At 40.5% G+C, this 19125-nt stretch overlaps 1 protein-coding gene across 13 annotated transcripts in view; it reads left to right on the top strand.

Annotated features, from left to right (window-relative positions):
• Positions 1 to 19125, top strand: part of auts2a (activator of transcription and developmental regulator AUTS2 a) — a 501602-nt gene that overhangs the window by 447502 nt on the left and 34975 nt on the right. For 11 of the 13 annotated variants that reach the window (XM_028467010.1, XM_028467008.1, XM_028467009.1 and 8 more), the window contains one exon: positions 3787 to 3835. In XM_028467010.1, the coding sequence (XP_028322811.1) occupies positions 3787 to 3835 (49 nt within the window). Of the gene's footprint in view, positions 1 to 2081; positions 2226 to 2672; positions 2748 to 3786; positions 3836 to 19125 lie in introns of those variants that run through there. The other 2 variants (XM_028467013.1, XM_028467015.1) reach the window with 2 other exon arrangements.

Below are 19125 nucleotides of genomic sequence, written 5' to 3'. Positions count from 1 at the left end.
AGATAGGAGGGACTATTCGGACGCAGCTTGAGATTCAAGATCAAACAAGGGCAGTATTATAAATGTCATACTAACGTACTACTCAGACTAAGTCTCATGTCAAAATGAGTATGTAGTGCATTCATATTAGATAGCATGGAAAGATTGAGTACGCAAGAAATACCCTGATGTATACTACATCGGGACATTTTTTAAGTATGCACGGTGGGCACACTAGTCATACTCAACCGCCCCATGATGCATTGCGAGTGGAATCTAAAATGGTCCTGGGATTGGCTTCAAGCTAAAAAGTGCTTTTCAAAACAAAAGCATCTCTTTTTGTCTTCCATTAGTTTTGTTTTTTTTTTTAACTAAATAGGTCTCTTGTTTTGAAGTCAACAGGAAGTTGTCAGTAGGACAATGGCTAATCCGAAAATCTCCACAATCTCATCATCCTAATCATACTAGGCTTGACACCAATCCGATCGGCTATATATGATTGACCGATATTTTGCATTTTATGCAGTTATTGTGATCAGCTGTAATGTCTTAATTTTCCGATCCGATCAATGACGTCTTTGTCGGGATTAAACTTTTTGTAGATGCTCCCATTGCATTGTTCTGTCTCATTTACACCGAAGACATTCCACACCACCGACATGTTTGCTCCATGAGACACAGCTCTATACTGCTCTATGAGACACAGCTCTATAGTACTTCACTTGCATCAGTCTGTCGGAGTGGAGCGCTGGGCCCTGGGCCCGGTTTGTTTCCTGAGTCTTGCGGCTCTAGGCAGTGTCTGCTGTTAGCGTCTCTGTGTGTGCGTGCATGTGCTGGAGCTAGTACTTTCTTCAGCTAGTGTGTAGGGATGTCCCGATACAACTTTTTCACTTCCGATACAATACCGATATTGCGGCCTTGAGTACTGGCCGATACCGATATCGATCCGATATCAGCACGAATCATATATACTTTTATGACTTATTTTGTAGTGTGGAATGTTGGAAAAGGTTTGATCAAGTGATGTCACTCAAACAAAGAACAATAGTCAGCAACAGTAGGGATGAAAAAAACTGACCCATTTATTATTAACCAATTGGTTACATACATTTTAATCTTCTACGTAATATCTACAGTCTTCTACAATTAAATAAATATAATATATATCGGAGATTTCAGATGTTGTCCGATAAAATCCGATATTCGTTTTCTGGCTGATATCGGACCGATATCCGATATCAATATCGAATCGGGACACCCCTAGCTAGTGTAGCCGCGGAATGGAGGGAGAGTCTGATTAAAGAGAGCGGAGCAATGTGACACATTACTTTCTCTTCAATACTGGACGTTTCTGTCCATTCAGAAGGTTGGCGTGTGCGTCCCACCTCTGCTATGCCCCCCTCACAGTCACAAGCATGCATCTATACCGAAACATAGTACCATTTCATTTTAAGTAAATCGGTTCTTCCTAATACTAAATCGGTACCAGCTAGTACCAAATTCAGTACCCATCCCTCCTCATATGATTGGATTGGTGATAGTTTTTTTTTTTTAAACTCACTGATGGGTAACTGGCCAAAAAATCTTGATCGTAGAAAGTCTAAATCACACTTATAGTGTATAGTGGACAGTATATACTCTGAGTTTGTAGTGTAGTGCGTTAGTGGAACACAGCCAAGGCTTAAAGCTGATCACCTGCAGTCTTGGAAATATGAACAATGGAGTAAACAATAGAAAATAGTTTCTCAAAGTGACAGGAGTGTACGGCTTTTATATTGTGTGTGTGTGTGCGTGTGGTTGATGTTAGCTGACCTTCTTCAGGCCACAGCTGCTCACCAGGAGCGTTTTGTTCACGGTAGCAGCTCAGACCCCAGAGGGAGAATGATCAGCACTGACATCATGTCACCAGTACACAGTGACAGACAGACAGACAGGAGATCTCCTCCCTCTCCCATCATCATCCTCCTTATCCATCTGCATTGCTCTTCTTCTCCTGCGCCATTTACGCGCTCCACATCGAGCTGTGAGCTATTCGGAAGTCTCCTAAACAAAACGCCTGAGTGTATATGTGAGTGTGTGTATGTGTGTGTGTGTGTGCTCTGAGGGAGGGCTACTGGATGTGCAATCCAAGTCCGCCTGGAAATCAGGAAGTGGGAGGGTCTGAGTGTGGAAGCAGCGGCAGCGCGCGGCGCAGACACGGAGACGGACACTGCGCGTCACACGCCCGGTTTGACGCTGTGATCACGGTAACTGCAGGCTCACATCTCGTGCATCTCTGCCGCTGTGTGCGTGCTTCTTCGACCGAATAAAGGAAACCACCTTCCTTGCGCTTTATTTGGATTGGTTCTCTCCATTGGACGCAGCCTCTTTGCGCACCGACTCACAAACGCACCCCGGATTCCTTTTTTCTTGATATTTCTTTCGGATATTTACGTCTGGAGAATATACGTGATAACACGCTTATTGAGTCCAAAGGCTGAGGAGAGGTGGATGATGGATTTTCCCGTCGCGTCGGTGCTGCTCCAGGCGCGCTCCGTGGAGAGACGCATGGTTCCCTTTGTCCAGACGGCGCAGTAGCTTAGTGACGGCTGTGGATTGTTCTTCTTGGAAAGGCTTCTTCACGCTCTCCCTGCATGGCTGCCCTCTGCTAAACGGAGTAGACTTCACTGGATTATATTTGACTGGAAAAAGCAGAATGTGAAACGAGGCTACATTTAACAAGAGCCAGAAACTCAAACTGTGACTTATTTGTCTGCGCCACATCAAAGGTATGCACGGTGCCTCGGCTCACTTACCGTTGTGCGTCATGAAATGCAAAAAAATGCTCCCACGACTGTTTTTAATATAGTAATGTGCATAGTACTTTTAGTCCATTTTTACCGTTTTTTTATTTTCTTTTTCCTTTTTAAATTATCCAATGCTTTTACCCTCCTGCGTTTTATTGTTAAATATCCAAATTACGCATTTGTGAAATGAAAACCAAAATACAACTATTTCTTTGTTCGAAGTTATTTTGAATTAGTCACTATTTTTGTAGCTGTTCGTGGTGTTTTTCCTGCATTCGAGATAAAAGCTTTACATGGAAATAGAAGACGTGCATAAGCTGTCATGCACTTCATAAACATTTCCATCATTGCTCTGAACAAAGAGTTTTATTTTTTAAAATGTGCACACAATGTATCTTTTATTTTGAGAGGATTAAGAAAAAAGTGAGTGATGTTTTTATTGCAATTTAAATAAATGTAGATTTTTTTTTAATTTTTTTTTTTTAAGGCGGACATTTGCAGATTTTCTCTTTTTCTTTCGATGTATCTTCCATTTTATCTATTTCCCCAAATAACACATTTCATAATAATGTCTAGATTTACCATGCACTTATTGTGAAATTGAGTTTTAGCAGCTAAATAAAGGTTTTTGTCGAGTACTTCAGGCTTGAGCCGCTCGGCTCTGTTTTGTGACGGAAAGGCGCAGAAAGCCACGGAGCAACAGTGCCATCAAGTGGCCACAATGTGAACAACATCTTTCTTTGGGTCAATCTCACGTCCAGTTTTGTTTTTCTTTCGTAATTTTATTGCAGAATATTTCCATTCAACATATAAACAATGAACACGCTTTTGCTTTGAATAGGGCTGTGAATATTGTCATTTTTGACTAAATTCTCACTATAAATACCTCATCAAATTAATGTTTGTGTGGGCTTCTTTTGTTTGTTAGTAATGTGTTCCCGTGTTTACATGATAAAAATAAAGAAAAGTGATGCTTGAAATGTCAATTTGTTCCTAAATATTATATCCTTCTTGTTTTTAGGTTTCCGATGCCAGCTCGGAAAAATTCTTCAGTACAGCTGCAATAAAAGGTAAAGCCGTTTCCTCCTGTCAGTATGTGCGGTTGCTGTGTTAACGCAGGTGTATTTATCACATTTGGAAGATTTTACCGCTTTATTCTAGTAACAGGCTTGAGTGCACGATGCTACACGCTGGCTGGTGTGGCATCGTGATTGATGAACCGGCACGTGAATGATTATCATTGTAGAGCCAAAATAATTGATGAATATCAACCAGACTGGGCATGTGTGTAACACGTGTAGCACGGCGACCTCTCACACCACAGCCCGTGTTGCTGCAGCTGCAGGAGGGCGATGCACTGATGTTTGCAGGGGATGAAGCGAGGGCTGGAAAGGAAAGGCATCTGTTTACGGCCTCAGTTTGCCAACACCACATGTGACCTCATTTTCGAGTCACTAATTTGCTGTTAAAAGCAGACCTATTTTCTCTGGCACAGGGATAATGGAGGTGCCCCGCATGAATGGACATTCCTCTGTAATGGGGGGGAGGTTCCAATGCGTGGCGTGGGGGGGGGGGGGTTGGAGGCTTTGAGACGAGGGTTATGACCCCTTCAGGGCTTTGGGGTCCTTGTACCACCACCTCCATCTACCCTCACTCTTATCCCTTCTCTCCCACTACTTTGTGTTCCGTTCACAGACTTTCAAACATGTTCCACATATTCTGCTCCACAACTTTGTGGTGTTGATTGGAAAAGCAGTAAAGGAGGTGGGGTGGGGGGGGATGGGCGCTCCCTTTAAAACATGCTTCTCTCTGGACTATTGGGTTCCCTTGAAAGGATTAAGTTCTCCTTTGTGGGCCCTAAATCAACAGCGGGCCACCCTCTCTCCCCTGACTGTGGAAACGCTACACAAATATGCTTTCTCTCTCTGCCGTGTGATCGTCCACTCTCTTGGACCCCATTTTCATTTAAATATCTGCTTTATTCTTCTCTTTAACATCTCTGTCCCCTCCTCCCACTTTGGCCGTATGCTAATGTGTGCCACTATTGCAAAGAACCAGTAAAAGAATCCAGGTGCAGGGCAGAGCAAAGACCTCTGGTATTTTTATGGAGCACGGATTTGGGATTAAGAGTCGGCAAGCTTTTTGTTAGAGGGGATTATCGTTCACTCTAATGCAACCAAGCCCAGGGACCAAGCAACAGATCCAACAAAAATAACCAGAGGGCTCTGATTGTGGGCTAACAAGTGTAAATATTTACCCTTATGCAGGTGCGTTAAGTCTCCATTTGTTAGAGAGTTTGTGCTTTTTCTTTTTCTCCCTTGTGTTGTTTTTGTGCTTGAGAGACTGGGATACTCACAATACACCAGAGTGGAAATAAATCCATTCTCAAACAAAATAAAAGCTTGTTGTTACACGTGAACGTATGAGCAGTTATCCAAAGATAACAACTGAAAAACTGCTTTGATTTGCAGAGTTTAGTTTTGACAAACACCGTGTGAGAATTGCATCAAATGTTTGGCTGTAGTTTTTTTTAATTATTATTATAATTTAAAAAAAAAAAACATTATTATTATTATTATTATTATTATTATTATTATTATTATTAATGCTTTTTTTAGTATTTGTTGACTGGTAGTGTGGATTCAAAATCACGAGACGATCTTCGGCTCATAATAAAATATTAGAATTTAAAATGCATGATGTTGCTGAATCGTATGTTTCTGCAGATGACATGAAACCTTGTTTTTTTTTGACGCACGTCTGTTTGTTCCAACATTGTCCCAGTCACATGTCAAACTCAAGGCCCGGGGGCCAAATCCGGCACTTTAGAGCATCCAGTTTGGCCCGCAGGAGAAAGTAAAAAATGACACAGAGTGAAACTCAACAATATTTGCAGGGGGCTCACAGTTTTCCCAGTGCTCATATCGCATGGTGGCAGTTATTTTTAATGTTAGTGATGAAAAAAAACTCAAAAATATTACAAAATCTTTGAATTTTCCTCAAATTGTTACATAACATTTTCCATAATTAAATAGAAATTGGTCAGAAATCTATGAAATTTAAAGTGAAGACCCTGATGTGACTGATATCTGTCACTTATTGCTTGGATATTGTCGGTTTCTTATAGGGCTGCACAATTAATCAAATATTAATTTTGATCACGATTTTGGTTCGCATTATTAAATAAACCTGATCATCGACAATATTTATTATATACCAGCTCTGCACTCTATGATAGTGTATTCATCCAGTTAGGCATTGGTACATTTTAAATTCTTGGGTTATTTAAAAAAAAAAAAGTAATAATTTTTTAATTATATTTGTTTTTTAAAGCTTAATTTTGCACTGTAAACTGTACACATATTGTTTGTTTAAAAGTAGTCTAATAACAGTTTTTTTTAAAATGTTTTTATTTGCAATTTATAACATACAAACAACTCAGTGTTATAAAAAACAAAAAAGAAAAATTTAACAAAGGATAAACATAATTTTTTTTTTTTTCTTTTACTAAATATGATAAACAAATGTCATTATAATTGTGATTACAATATTGATCAAAAATAATTATGATAATCATTTTGGCCTGAATCGTGTAGGCCTAGTTTCTTCTATATTTAGTATTTTTATGTATACGTACAGTACAAGTGTAAACTAGGGCACATTAATGTTGAAATGATCTGTTTTCCCACATAAAATCTGTGGCCCTCTTGAGCTCAAACTGCTCCATATTTGGCCCCTGAACTAAAATGAGTCTGACACCCCTAGTCTAGAGTGAAGTCAACAGACCATATCATCAGCTAAGGGCTGAGCAGGCCATTGTTATTCAGCTCCTGATGTGCACCTCTGTAATAACCCACCCCTGGCAAATGTTTTCTCCTCAGCACAACTAGAAACCAGCCCATGGCAAACTACAAGCACTATTATTATCTATTAATCTCCCAGGTTTCTCACCTACTCCATAATTACAGTGTGTTTTTTAAAGCTATGGTGTGTTTTTTTTCTTCCCCCTCGCTCGCCTGAGGCTTACACAGCTTTTAGAATCCTGCTGATGAGAAAGTAGCTTTTAGTGTTTTCAGACGTTGATTTGTTTTCTCCTCTGTGTGTGTGCGTTTGTGTGTGTGTGTGTGTCTGGGGCCGTCGTTCCCCACTTCTCCGGAGCCCGTGTATCGTGCCACTGAACAGTCCCCATAGCTCTTTTGTTTTTGTGCTCACTCCAGGCTCACTTTGCCCAGGAATGGATTTCATTAACTAAGAGTCATTAAATGTAATCTCTAATTACCGCGTTTGTCGATGCACCTGCAGGTGTCAGCCCGCTCACCACAGTCATTTGCTCCGCATGAGTTTGAGCATCAGTCAGAAGGTAATCCATCAGCTGCTGGTGAGATAAACACCTTTGCTGGAGTCTAATCTGCTTCTATGGAGCTGTGGGGGAAATCAGCAACCAAACCCATTACGTGTGAGTGAGTGAGTGTGTGTGTGTGTGAGTGTGTGTGTGTGTGTGTCGTCCAGATAATGGATTGAAGGGCTGTCTCGCACAGGAACAAATGACAAAGGCTGACTCGGTGTGACACCATAATGCATTGCTGATAGATGTGTCCCCCGGCAGGGATGTGTGATGTTGTCACTCCACTTGTCCCCAAAACGCCACCTCGTCACCTCACATTGTTTTCTGCGTGCAGCGAGATGACATTTAAAAACATCCGCAGTGCCATTTATCACAGGCAGGCCTGACTCTTCTCATCTGAGTTTGGGAGATATTCACAGCTGTAGACATGCTTTTCATACAAAAACAGCGTGATGTGTCTGCAGTGTGTGTGTGTGTGTGTGTGTGTGTGTCCCAGTTCAGCTCAGGGTGTGGATTAAAGAGCATCGTGGTTTCCCGCCTCTCACTGATTCCCACCATGCTTTGCTGGAGTTAATGTGAAAATGAAGCAGAGCAACAGTGAGACCCAGGCCGACGCCAGCGTGAAGAGCGCCGTCAGTGAAGTGTGTCGGGCTTGAGTTTGTCACCGAGGGATAGAATAATGTGCGATGTGGAAGGTGTAATTTGCCGCGCTGATGGCATTGTTTAAAAAAAAAAAAGAGTGAAGAAAGGGAAGCCGAGGTGAACGTTAGCGCTGAAGAGCTCCCTGGGTTGTCGTAGAGAGCTCAGATAGTGATGAAATACGCGTTAAGCTAGGGCTGGGCGATATGGACCAAAACTCATATCTCAATATTTTTTCTTAAAAATAGAATTCAGGATTAAATTTAATGATACAAACGTGACATAGGCACATTTATGAACAAACAGCTGCACAATATGTGACACTTTTGTTTTTTTCTGCTATAAGGGACAGCACGTGTGAGTGAGTATATACATATAATACATCTAACTGTGCATTTCATGCTGTCCTGAGAAGTAACGAAAGCAGCGACTCCTAAAACAAGTATTGTGATACAAAATAAACTATGAAATATATATCTCAGAGATATGGGAAAAAAAAATTGTAAGGCACTGCACTCTATGAATAATATTAAACACTTGTATAATGTGATTTGTACTTTGTGATTGTACAAATGAAAACAAGTTCAAATAATATAGATATATATTTTGTATTATTTCATTATATTACTTTTAAAACCTACGTGTAAAAGAGGGTGATTGAAGCTCAAAGAAATGTCATTTGTTTTTCCAGGTTCATTTAATTTAATTGTTTTTGATTTCTTTCTGAGTAAAGATCACAGGCATCTATTGACTTTATTTTATCTGTCAAATTGTGTTGTCTGCCACCCTTTGTAAACTTTGTGTGATTGTTCAAACAAAAATACAGAAACATATTGAGTTTAAAAAAAAAAAAGATATATCTCTACATAGGCGATATGGTCATTTTCTATATTGCCAAAATAGAACACTTGATAAATGTCGGATGACGATATATTGCCCAGGTCTAGGTTGAGCGTATTCCTGCTGTGTGGGAGGGAGCCGAGCGCTTGGACGACTTATAGAGCTGTGTGAACCTCCAGGCCGCAGGCCGCCACCTGCTTTAATCTCAAGTGATGTAGAGAGCAACAATCATGCCACAAATCACCCAGGCAGCTCTGGAGCTCGTTCAGTGGACTGGAAAGAGAAGGCTGGCCTTTCACAGCAGCAGTGTTGGTTTACTGCCCCAGGCTGCTGCCCCGCCCCCGCACATTGACCTCTGCCGTCTGCGCGGGGCTGGGTGGAAGAAATCAGGGCTGCCGATGGAACACTAGTGTGTGTGTGTGTGTGTGTGTGCTAAGCAACGGCTGTAGTCAAGGACGGCTCTGTTTCCCTCCCAGGGGCCAGAGGTCACGCAGAGGTCCCTGACTTTCCTCTGTTGTTGCTTTTACTTCAAACACAGGCCTGGTTTAGATCCAAACTCTCCTTTGATCATGAATAACTGTATGTTTATAGAAATAAGTGAAGGATTGGACTCTGAATGATGCGTTCCTCACACGCACATTGCTTCACAGTGAAATGTGGGAGTGTTTCATGCTTGTGTAAGAAGAGGTAAAGGAAGCTTCATATCCTGTGCACGGCTGAGACGGAGGTCAATCAGGCTGTGCTTTGTCTAGTCATATTGCCCAAGGTTCATAAATCAAGTGATGTGAAGGCTTTACGTTATTACAAAGTCCTGAGTCTCACTGGACAGTTAGAACGAGCAACATTTTCAATAATCTGTATCTGTTGAAAAAAATCATTGTAAAATATTTCTATTGGTCACTGCTCGTTTGTCTTTTGAGGGATTTGACCTCTTAAAAATGTACACAATTTTTATTCAATGTGTGTACAGCATTGGTTCCAAACTGGGGTACGTGTACCCCTAGGGCAGGGGTCTGCATCCTAACCCTGCAATAGCTCTCTATAACTTTAAAATGTATTCAAATAATGAATTGTTATTTCTTACAGAGGGTATTGACGATCAATGGCATTCATTTCAAATAATCAAATAGTTATCATAAAACTATTTGTTCACCTAAAAATAAATCACATTGTGCCATAACTCTGCCACCTTCCTACTTCACCTCCTGCAACCTCTACAGACCATCAACTTTCCTTGCCCCTGTGGATAACCTTAAGGGATAGTTCGCCTATTTAAGACATGACGTTGTATGCAATCCTCACCATCACTATAGTGCATACACATTGTTTCACTCAGTGGTCACCTCCCTGGTCCGAGTTCTGGCCATTTGAAGTTGGTCAAGAAAGTAGTCCCGGTTAGTGTCACCAAAAGGTGACATCAGAAACATCAGAAATGAATAAAAAGTCCTAAATTCAAGGTTAATGTTGGACGAGACACAGGAAAGAGTTTAGACGAGTCTGCAGACACAAATACGTAGTTTGACATGTCAGGCTGGGATAAACGTTTATTTTTTAAACGAATAATCTAGCGATTATTTTTTCAATACATCGATTAATCTAATGATTCATTTTTCCAGTTCGATTTGATTATCGATTATCTCCCCATTAATTGACTAAAAGTTATTTATACATGTTGATTTACATCTAAAATGAAAAAAAAAAAAAACATGAATTCCTTAACATTGCTGCTGCTGTCACGGCGGATGTTTCATGTTTCCTCCTTGTCGCGTTGACGCGCTGCCGTCCGGTCACATTCGGTATAAAGGACGAGGGTTACGGGGAACATCTACCTTCGACGAACGAGTGCGTGCATTCACCGCCTTGCACTTTTGAAACTCGGAGGAGCCACTCGCATTATTCTACGGCGCTGCCATCTTTGTTTTGGTCGGACGACGCATCGGAGCGCATATTTTTCATCAACGTATTTTCATCGATGACGTCGGCGCGTTGTCCCGGCCCTAATAGCATGAGCTAAGAGGTACTTGCAATAAGAAATGAAGGCTAAGGGGTACTTGGAATAGCAACGTTTGGGAAACACTGGTGTACAGCATCATATTTTATACACCTGATTCATTCATAACATGTCCAGTAATCATCTGGCTCATAACTCAGTGCAGTAAAAGGTTTGTTGATGGAGGATCAGTTTTAGGAGATCTGTTGGTGCTGAAAACACACACACACACACACACACACACACACACACACACACACACACACACTCACAGACAGCACAAAGAGGTCATTCAGAGTGTGTGTGTGTGTGTGTGTGTGCCTCCCACCCCCCCACCGCCTGAGGTTAGAGACTAAGTAAATCCATCCATCTTAATGCACTTACTTCAGCACCAGGAAAGCTGATGGGGGGGGCTGTGTAAACACCCCTGTATCCGACATGCCACGCTAAACCCAAAGAGCCTGGAACCCATCAGTTCTAAATTAAAGGCCGACATCTGAAACACAAACATTGAAATAGGCTGAACTCCAGAGATCAAAGTGAATAGCTGGACTTTTCCTGTGTCCTGTTTGCTAACGTTAGAGTCTGGGCGGGGCTTCACGCTGTGCATGTTTGTTTGCAGAGGTATAAGATCGTATGGCTGCTTTATTCTCCAACGTTGTGCTGCAAAAAACCTCACAAATAGTGTTGGAGGAAGTGAAAATGCATAAAAAATTCTACTGCTGATCAAAACTAAATTTAATTTTGCACTTTGCAACATCTAGTCAGTATTAGAGCTGGGCAATAGATCGAGGTTCAAGATATAACAAGTTTTCTATTTTGGTGATGTAAAAAATTACATGATCGCCAATATTAGGGTGCATCCAACCCCACATAAAAAAAAAAATCATATTTAATATCTTGCCATATATATATATATATATATATATATATATATATATATATATATATATATATATATATATACCAAAAAAAATTACCAGGCAAAATATTAGCCAATTCTATCATTGTTTATGGGGCCCACCGAGCCAGTGAGAAAAATTTAATAACACCAATAATAGCAGAAAATATGCATAATTTAGTTTTTTTTCTGAAGAACATAAAAAACATAAATTACAAATTAATGCTAGATCATCACTTCATCATGCTAATTGTGTCAATAGTATCTCATTAGGTTTCATTATTATCCAATGCAAAATATATAATTTATTACAACAAACAAAATAACCCAAATGCTATATTAAACATATAAATCACTCATAATGTGACGTATGTGAAAATTTCAACATTTATGTGGACCTCATAAAAATAAATTGATTTATCAAATATTATGCAAGACTTCCTATTTTTTTCATTGGAACATAACTAGACTTGGGACAGATTGATTTTAAAACATTATGAGGTTTAATGCACCCTAGTCTATATATATATATATGTATATATAAATTTTTTAGCTTATTTTGTATCTAAATACCTGTTTTAGGATTCGCTGCTTTCACTACTCCTCAGAACAGCATGAATAACACAGTTGGATTGCTGATTGTGTCCTACTACTACCAAACAAGCCACACTACATCACTCACTCACACGTGCTGTCCCTTAGATAGGGCTGCACAATTGGTCGAACTTTAATTGTGATCAGGATTTCGGTTGCTGTGATTAAAATAAACCTGATCATCTGCAATATTTACATGTTTAATGTGTTCTACACTCCATTTCTTAATAAAAATTCTTATTTAAAGCTTAATTTTGCACTGTAAACTGTACACATATTGTTTTACAGTAGTGTAATAAAAACTGTTGTGATTATAATCGTGAATACAATATTGATCAAAATAATTGTGATTATCATTTTGGCCATGATCGTGCAGCCCTACCCTTGGATGAGAAAAAGGCTGTTAATAAATGGACCTGTGTGGCCTTTTGTATCAGCAGTTTTAACCCAGAAAGACAATTATTAAAAATAAATGAATTACCAAGATTCATATCGTATATCACCATTTTGAGGAAGATATGATTTTTGGTCCATATTGCTCAGCCCTCAGTATTATTGAGATTTGAGATTGAGATGTGAGATTTAGAAGCAGTTGTACATGTATGAACCCGAGAACATGATGATATGTTTTGGCATCAAATATTTTTTTTACAAGGCTGGGATCTTCACTTTTAACACTTGAGATGCTTTTAGTTTGTTTGTTTTTGTGTCATTGGCAGTGAGAGCAGGAGCGAGGCTGGATGTGTTGAAAGCTTCCGTCTCCACCTCTCTGGGGAGGTCCTTCCTCCATCACCATCAGCAGCATCCACTGATCCAGAGTGACATCAGCCACTCTCCTGCCAACTGTGCAGCATTAACAGGGTCAAAGCAACACGCTCATACACTCAGTGCACACCGCCCACTTATCAGGACCCAGCCGCTCCCTCTGCACTGCTGCTGTGTTCAGTCCAATTAGGCCCGTGTCAGTCTGTGGCCTCGGCGGCAGAGGTGACATTGCCAAAGAGGCAGAGGGAGAAAGAGCAGGGCGCCTTAATGAGGCCCCGGTGCCTCCAAGGTGTGTCTGAGCGGCAATACGAAAGCAGGGTCTACTGTGTGTGTGTGTGTGTGTGCGTGCGTGCGGCCCCAGGATGTCATTCCAAATAACTGGTTTAGGTTTTGCTTAAGGACTTTAGCCCCAGACGCACAGCGGTGGTTAGATAAAACAAGGCAGCTTTAGCACATTGATTAGCTCTGCTGGTGATGCTTTACCAGCATGGAGCAGAATCAACTCTGCATTAAGAAGTAGGGGTGGGAATCTTTAGCCTCCTCACCATTGGGTTCTATTAAAGGGGCCACGATTCAATTATGAATCGCTTATTAGGGATGTTCCGATACGACTTTTTCACTTCCGATATGATACCGGTATTGCAGCTTTGTGTATCGGCCGATACCAATATGGATCCGATACAATATCAGCACGAATCATACATACAGCAACAGTAGGTTACTTTGTTGGAGTGTGAACCACAGTCACCTATGGATAGAAGTGCTGGAGCGGAACATTTTATCGGAGCGCTTATATCGGTGATTTTAGATGCCGTCCGATAAAATCCGATATTCATTTTCTGGCTGATATCGGATCGAGACACCTCTATTGATTATCGATGTGTAGATGCACAATATCACAGCATTTCTTTGTTTCTCACCATGACCAATGTTTTTAAAAAGAAAGTGTCTAGAGATATGTTTAACATAGCCATAGCCCCCCGGACTATGGTATATCCTGGGTTAGGGTTAGGGCTAAAATATAAGGGTTAGCGGGGTAGCTAAAACGTGACCTAAATTGGCCAATGAGGGGCACTGCATACGCACAGAGTGGCAGTCTATGGATACGTTTAACATACCCATAGCCACGGCCTTTTAAAAATGTAGCATTTGCATTCAAAAACAGGAGATAAATTGACATATTTTACCTTATATTGAACCAGCAGAGAATATATGTAAACTGTTCAGTTAGAACTGCATGGTAAGTACCAACATAGCAGCATCCTAGCTTGTAACGTATACATTAATCAAACCGTTGTGAGACAAATTGATTTTACTCTACTGATGATGTGTATTATGAATTATAAATAAATGAACTAGATCAGAAACTAAATCAGCAGCTCAACCATGGTGCTTTTAAAATAGAATAATTTACCATTTAAATGATCAATAATTGAAAATGATGCATCCATTATAATCAATTATGTTAGAATGACATTGATTAATGATTATTTCTCCCACCTCCCAATGAAGAGAGCAACACATTCTCTATAAGAAACACAAAAGATGACAACTCTCAACAGTTTGGATTACATCAGGGTTTCTCAAGCTTGAGGTCGTGATCCCATGTGGGGTCTCCTGAAATGTCTAGTAATTGATTGTTAGAAATACATATTTTTTTAATTCTTTATTATTATTATTATTCAAATTAAATACACACAATATTAAACAGCTGTATTCTATACATTCACTTTCTCAAATGTAAATATATTCTAAAATAAAATGCAGAACTGTGTATAAATATCTAAGAAGGCGCATCTTGTTACTGATTCACAACACAGCAAAACAGACTCATTCTAGAAAAACTAAATGTCTTTGGGGAAATTAGTTATATGGGTCATTACCCAAAAAAGGTTGGACCCACTGGATTACATGATCACTTTTGTTCATTACTACATGAATCTAAAATTGACATAATCAGTAAAATCAGAATTAAATTAGGGTCCAATGAACCTTTTTTAAATTATTGTTATTATTCCAGTTTCCCGTCCCTTTCCCCTGAACATGCCCGAAAACTCTCAAAAATCGGCACGCACCTCAAGCCTGGTGAAAAATTCCATAATTTAGCGCAATGAAAAAAATTGGTAAAGAAATGCACGCACAACACGCATTATGGTGCAGAAAAGGCAATAAAACCACACGACCAACAGGTTTGACCGATAGGTATTGCCACATTTATTATTGACCCCAGGATTAACAAAAAATTACATTATGACCATGCCCATAACCAAACAGGAAGTTGGCCATCTTGGGTCAAAGGTCAGACATGGCGTTTTTGCATTTGCGCGAACTAGTTACTATTATTTTTACTTACCGTTTCAAATCAAACAGTATGAATGATTTTTTATTTTTTTTTTGTCATTTGTTATATTACTCATTTGTTGTTCTATAGGGCCAGTTTTGGACCACAGACCGGCCGTTTCATAACTCTGTGTATTTGGTGTCTTTGTTGTTTTGTAGGATGTGTTGGATGTGCACGTTGTAGCCAATAAAAGCATGTGCGCGTAGTCAACTGTCATCAAAAATGGGAATTCAATAAGGGTGTGTATTGCCTAGCAGCTGGCGATACGATTCATATCTCGATACATAGGCCATGATATGATACGATATATCCTGATATTAAAGTATAAGGCATTTATTGCGATTTTGTTTTTCATATATGACTTAAGAAACAACTAATCTGTAAATGTCTACACCCTCATGAGAACATTATGTGTGAAATATATTTTATTGGCATATTTTACACTCAAAATGTTGGCTTTAACATGCTATGTGCCAACAACTTAAAATAAAAAAATCTGCCTGTGGCTTTTAAACCAACTTTGACCTTAGTGCAACGTGACTTTAGTGCAACTTAACTGAGGTATATGCCTAGAACAACAAATAAATGCAGAAAGTTAGGACTTTCTTTTTAGATTTTTTTTAAAAAACACAAGCTGGTCAACATGCCCAGGTTTCAGTGCACTTCTTTGTGCAGTTACAATGTCTCCTGCAGTGGAAAAGACTTTCCTGGTTAAATAAAGGTAAAAAAAAAATAATGAAAAATGAATTGATATGGATGCATTTTGAATCAATCTGAGAATGTGATATCGCAATATATCGCAGAATTGAATTTTTTCAACACCCCTAGAATTCAATAATTTTTCAAACTTGGCTTTCCTTTTCCTGAGTTAATTATTGAACGTCTTGTGTAATCTCGTCTCATACAGAGAACAGACACTCAGAGGTGAACACACTGTTTTGTAGATATTTTTTTAGAGAAAAAGCTATTCTTTGTGGTGTTTTTTTTTATGTTTTTTTTTTTTACCAAAGGTGAGAAGCTTAAGTGAAAAAAAAAAAAAAAAAAAAAAAAAGCCTCTCAAGATTAAAAACTTAAAAACGGCTTAAAGAGAACAAGAGCATTACGACTCTGATCAGGATTGATTAATGCAAGGCTTTAATTGGTCCCTTAAGAAAAGAGGTTAACGTTTCTCTCTCTCTCACACTCTCTATTCTCATAAATATGGAGAGCAGAACTAAAGCCCTGGTGAGCCTCAGGGCAGATTAGAGAGGACTACAGAGCAGGGTCTTGGTTTGTTAGCAGCAGTTCACAGATCCCTTGCATGTGTTTGAGCTCTGCACACGCACACACGCACTTGTCTCAGCCCACATTTTATTTCATTACCACCAGCTACTGAGTCTACAAGGTCAGGCATTAGACGCGTAGGAAAGTTGACGGTTCAACATCCCCCCCTTGTGTTAAGTGTGCTCTGGAGAGGAGATGAATTGGTCCTTTTAGGCACAGGGTGGAGACGTGGTTAATTTGTGGTAGTTTTTGTGCGTGTGGATGTCAAGTGAACCTTAGAACTGTGGAAAAAATGTTTCAAAGCATGTGCAATTGATATAAACAGAGAATAATGAAGTGCACAATGTTCCATTTTATCACTGCTTTTTGGTTTATGGTTTTTGTTTTCTCTCCCTGGCTCTCAGCCACCGTTCTTTTAAGCCTGCCCAGAACCATCAGCGTTTGTGGGACTGTCACCATCTGCTACAGATTACCCTGCTTCTGGAGGGAGCTATTGGATTTCAGGGCTCTAGCTTTCCTCCCTTTTCCACGTGTCAGATTTTACTGTAAACACCAGTGTACAAAAACCAAAATCCCTGAAGGGGGGTCTTTAGAGCCAAGGGTTTAGCTCTTAGCACGCTGAGTCCAAGGCTCTGCTGGGCCATTTAGAGGCAATGCTGGGAAACCATATTTGGCGGTTTTCCCCCAAAACCTCTGCACTGTGTTGTCGTGTGGTATTATGATGCATGAATCCTCTGGCCAGGCCTGACACCAGCGTGTCTGTGTTCACTGAGGAGGAGGTTGAGGACAGAGGCCGCATTGTTCCCCTAAAGTAACCCAAGCTAAGTGCAGCCGCTGCCCAGATGGAGATATCATGTTGTTCTCTGTCTCTCTCCTGACACCACAAACCCAGCCTCGGGGAGCGGTGCGGCAGCTGATTGTTGGTGCGACGGCACAGTTCAAATAAACGGCATAAATCACCAGCAGCCTCCCATTGCCAAGTACCAGAGTCCCCACAGCCGTAGCTCATCACCACCGAGCTCTCCAACAGCCCTCCGCTAATTCATGGCGTTATTTTGAAAAGCCCATCCATGTGGCTGCGCTGAGAACGAGGGTAGCAATCAGAGAGACTGGGGAGAGCTTTGGCCCGGTTTAATCTTTCCTTTCTGTCAGCAGTGGCTATGATTGCCCTCACTTTAGCAGACCACACAGCATTTCCAACCTCAAGGAAAAGAGGAATGAAAGTTCGATCCGATAAGAGAGAAGTGCCGGCCCTTAACTGCTCCGTCTGTGCCCCGGGTGTCCTGCTAATCCTACTGCAGTGAAACCTGAGCCAGAGGGTAATGAGACGGCACTTGACACGCTTGCAAAGTCTCATCGACTGCTTTTTTTTAATGCCATTGAAGATTTAGAAATAGAAAAGTCTATGCAAATGGATACTTGGCTACAATTTTTAGACATTTAATCCGTACAGTGAAGCCATTACTTTTCTGGAATGACTTTTTCTCACATTCGCAGGCAGGATTAAATCAGATCACTGCTGGCAGCCTAAATGTACAGTGTTGTGTGTGTGTGAAAAATACCCCGAATGATGACTCTCTGGGGACAGATCTTTCATTCCAGTCCTCCCTGCCTCTCTCCCCAGTGAAATCAAACTGGTGTCAATGTGTCAGCCCAAGCTGTCACTCTGCTTACCGCTGCAGGCCAGTCTCTGCCACATGGCTTCTAGTGAGGACACAACACGGTGGGTAAAGTAGATAGAGTGGAAACAAGTGGATGGAGACTTTCTTTCCACTGGAGACACCAATGAATTCGAGATTTCTCCAGAAAGTCAGCTTTGTTTGTGTGAGCACAACCAAAGTCTAGAACAGATCAAAAAATCTAATTCTACTTCGGATAAATACAGCGATCTTGTAGCGATTTCAATTGAATTCACAGCTCTGGCTGAGCTGTAAAGTAAAATGTAAAAACCCATTAAACAATAAAAACGACTCCAATGCATATGTACGTGAAGCAGTGAGGAGGGACAGGTGTGTGTGGTTTGAAGTAGCTCACCGGAATAACGCGGTGTCAACACTAATACGTCTTTAAAGATGTTCTCACATGGATTTTTATTTATCATAAGGTGGTCCTTGGTAAACTTTCCAATCCTTTTAAAACACATTTGCTAATAAAACGACAACCGAGAAAAACAGACATCGTTATTGATGGTTCTGCTGCAGATATGAGGTTGTGTTTAAAGGTGCAGTCCACAATATTTGAAAGCTAGCATAACTTTAGCTAGCAACACCTTCTCTAAGCTCAACTCCCTCCTCCCTCTCCCATATGCTACAGTAGGGGCTCCATCTAAAGCCGAGCCCCCACAATCTTTAACAAAAACAACAAATCCCCTCGAAGCAAAACAAATGATGAATTGTCCAACAGAACGACAGAAACCTCTGCATCACTTATCAGGCCCTACGGATGCCACATTTATCCATGATATTTCTGGGAACACGGAATAAAGGCTTCTGATTGGTTGTTTTCATTCGGACCGAATGGCAAGGATTGGTTAGTTTTTACAGGATTCCAGCTGTTGCAGAGATCTGAATCTTTTCCTTCATTTTTCTGAATACAGTAGTCCCTCGTTTATCGCGGGGGTTACGTTCTAGAAATAAACCGCAATAGGCGAAATCCGCGAAGTAGTCAGCGTTAATTTTTCAC

Source organism: Gouania willdenowi, chromosome 14 (assembly GCF_900634775.1).
Source record: "Gouania willdenowi chromosome 14, fGouWil2.1, whole genome shotgun sequence".
Classification (NCBI taxonomy): domain Eukaryota; kingdom Metazoa; phylum Chordata; class Actinopteri; order Blenniiformes; family Gobiesocidae; genus Gouania; species Gouania willdenowi.
This window is presented reverse-complemented; position numbering and strand designations above follow the sequence as displayed.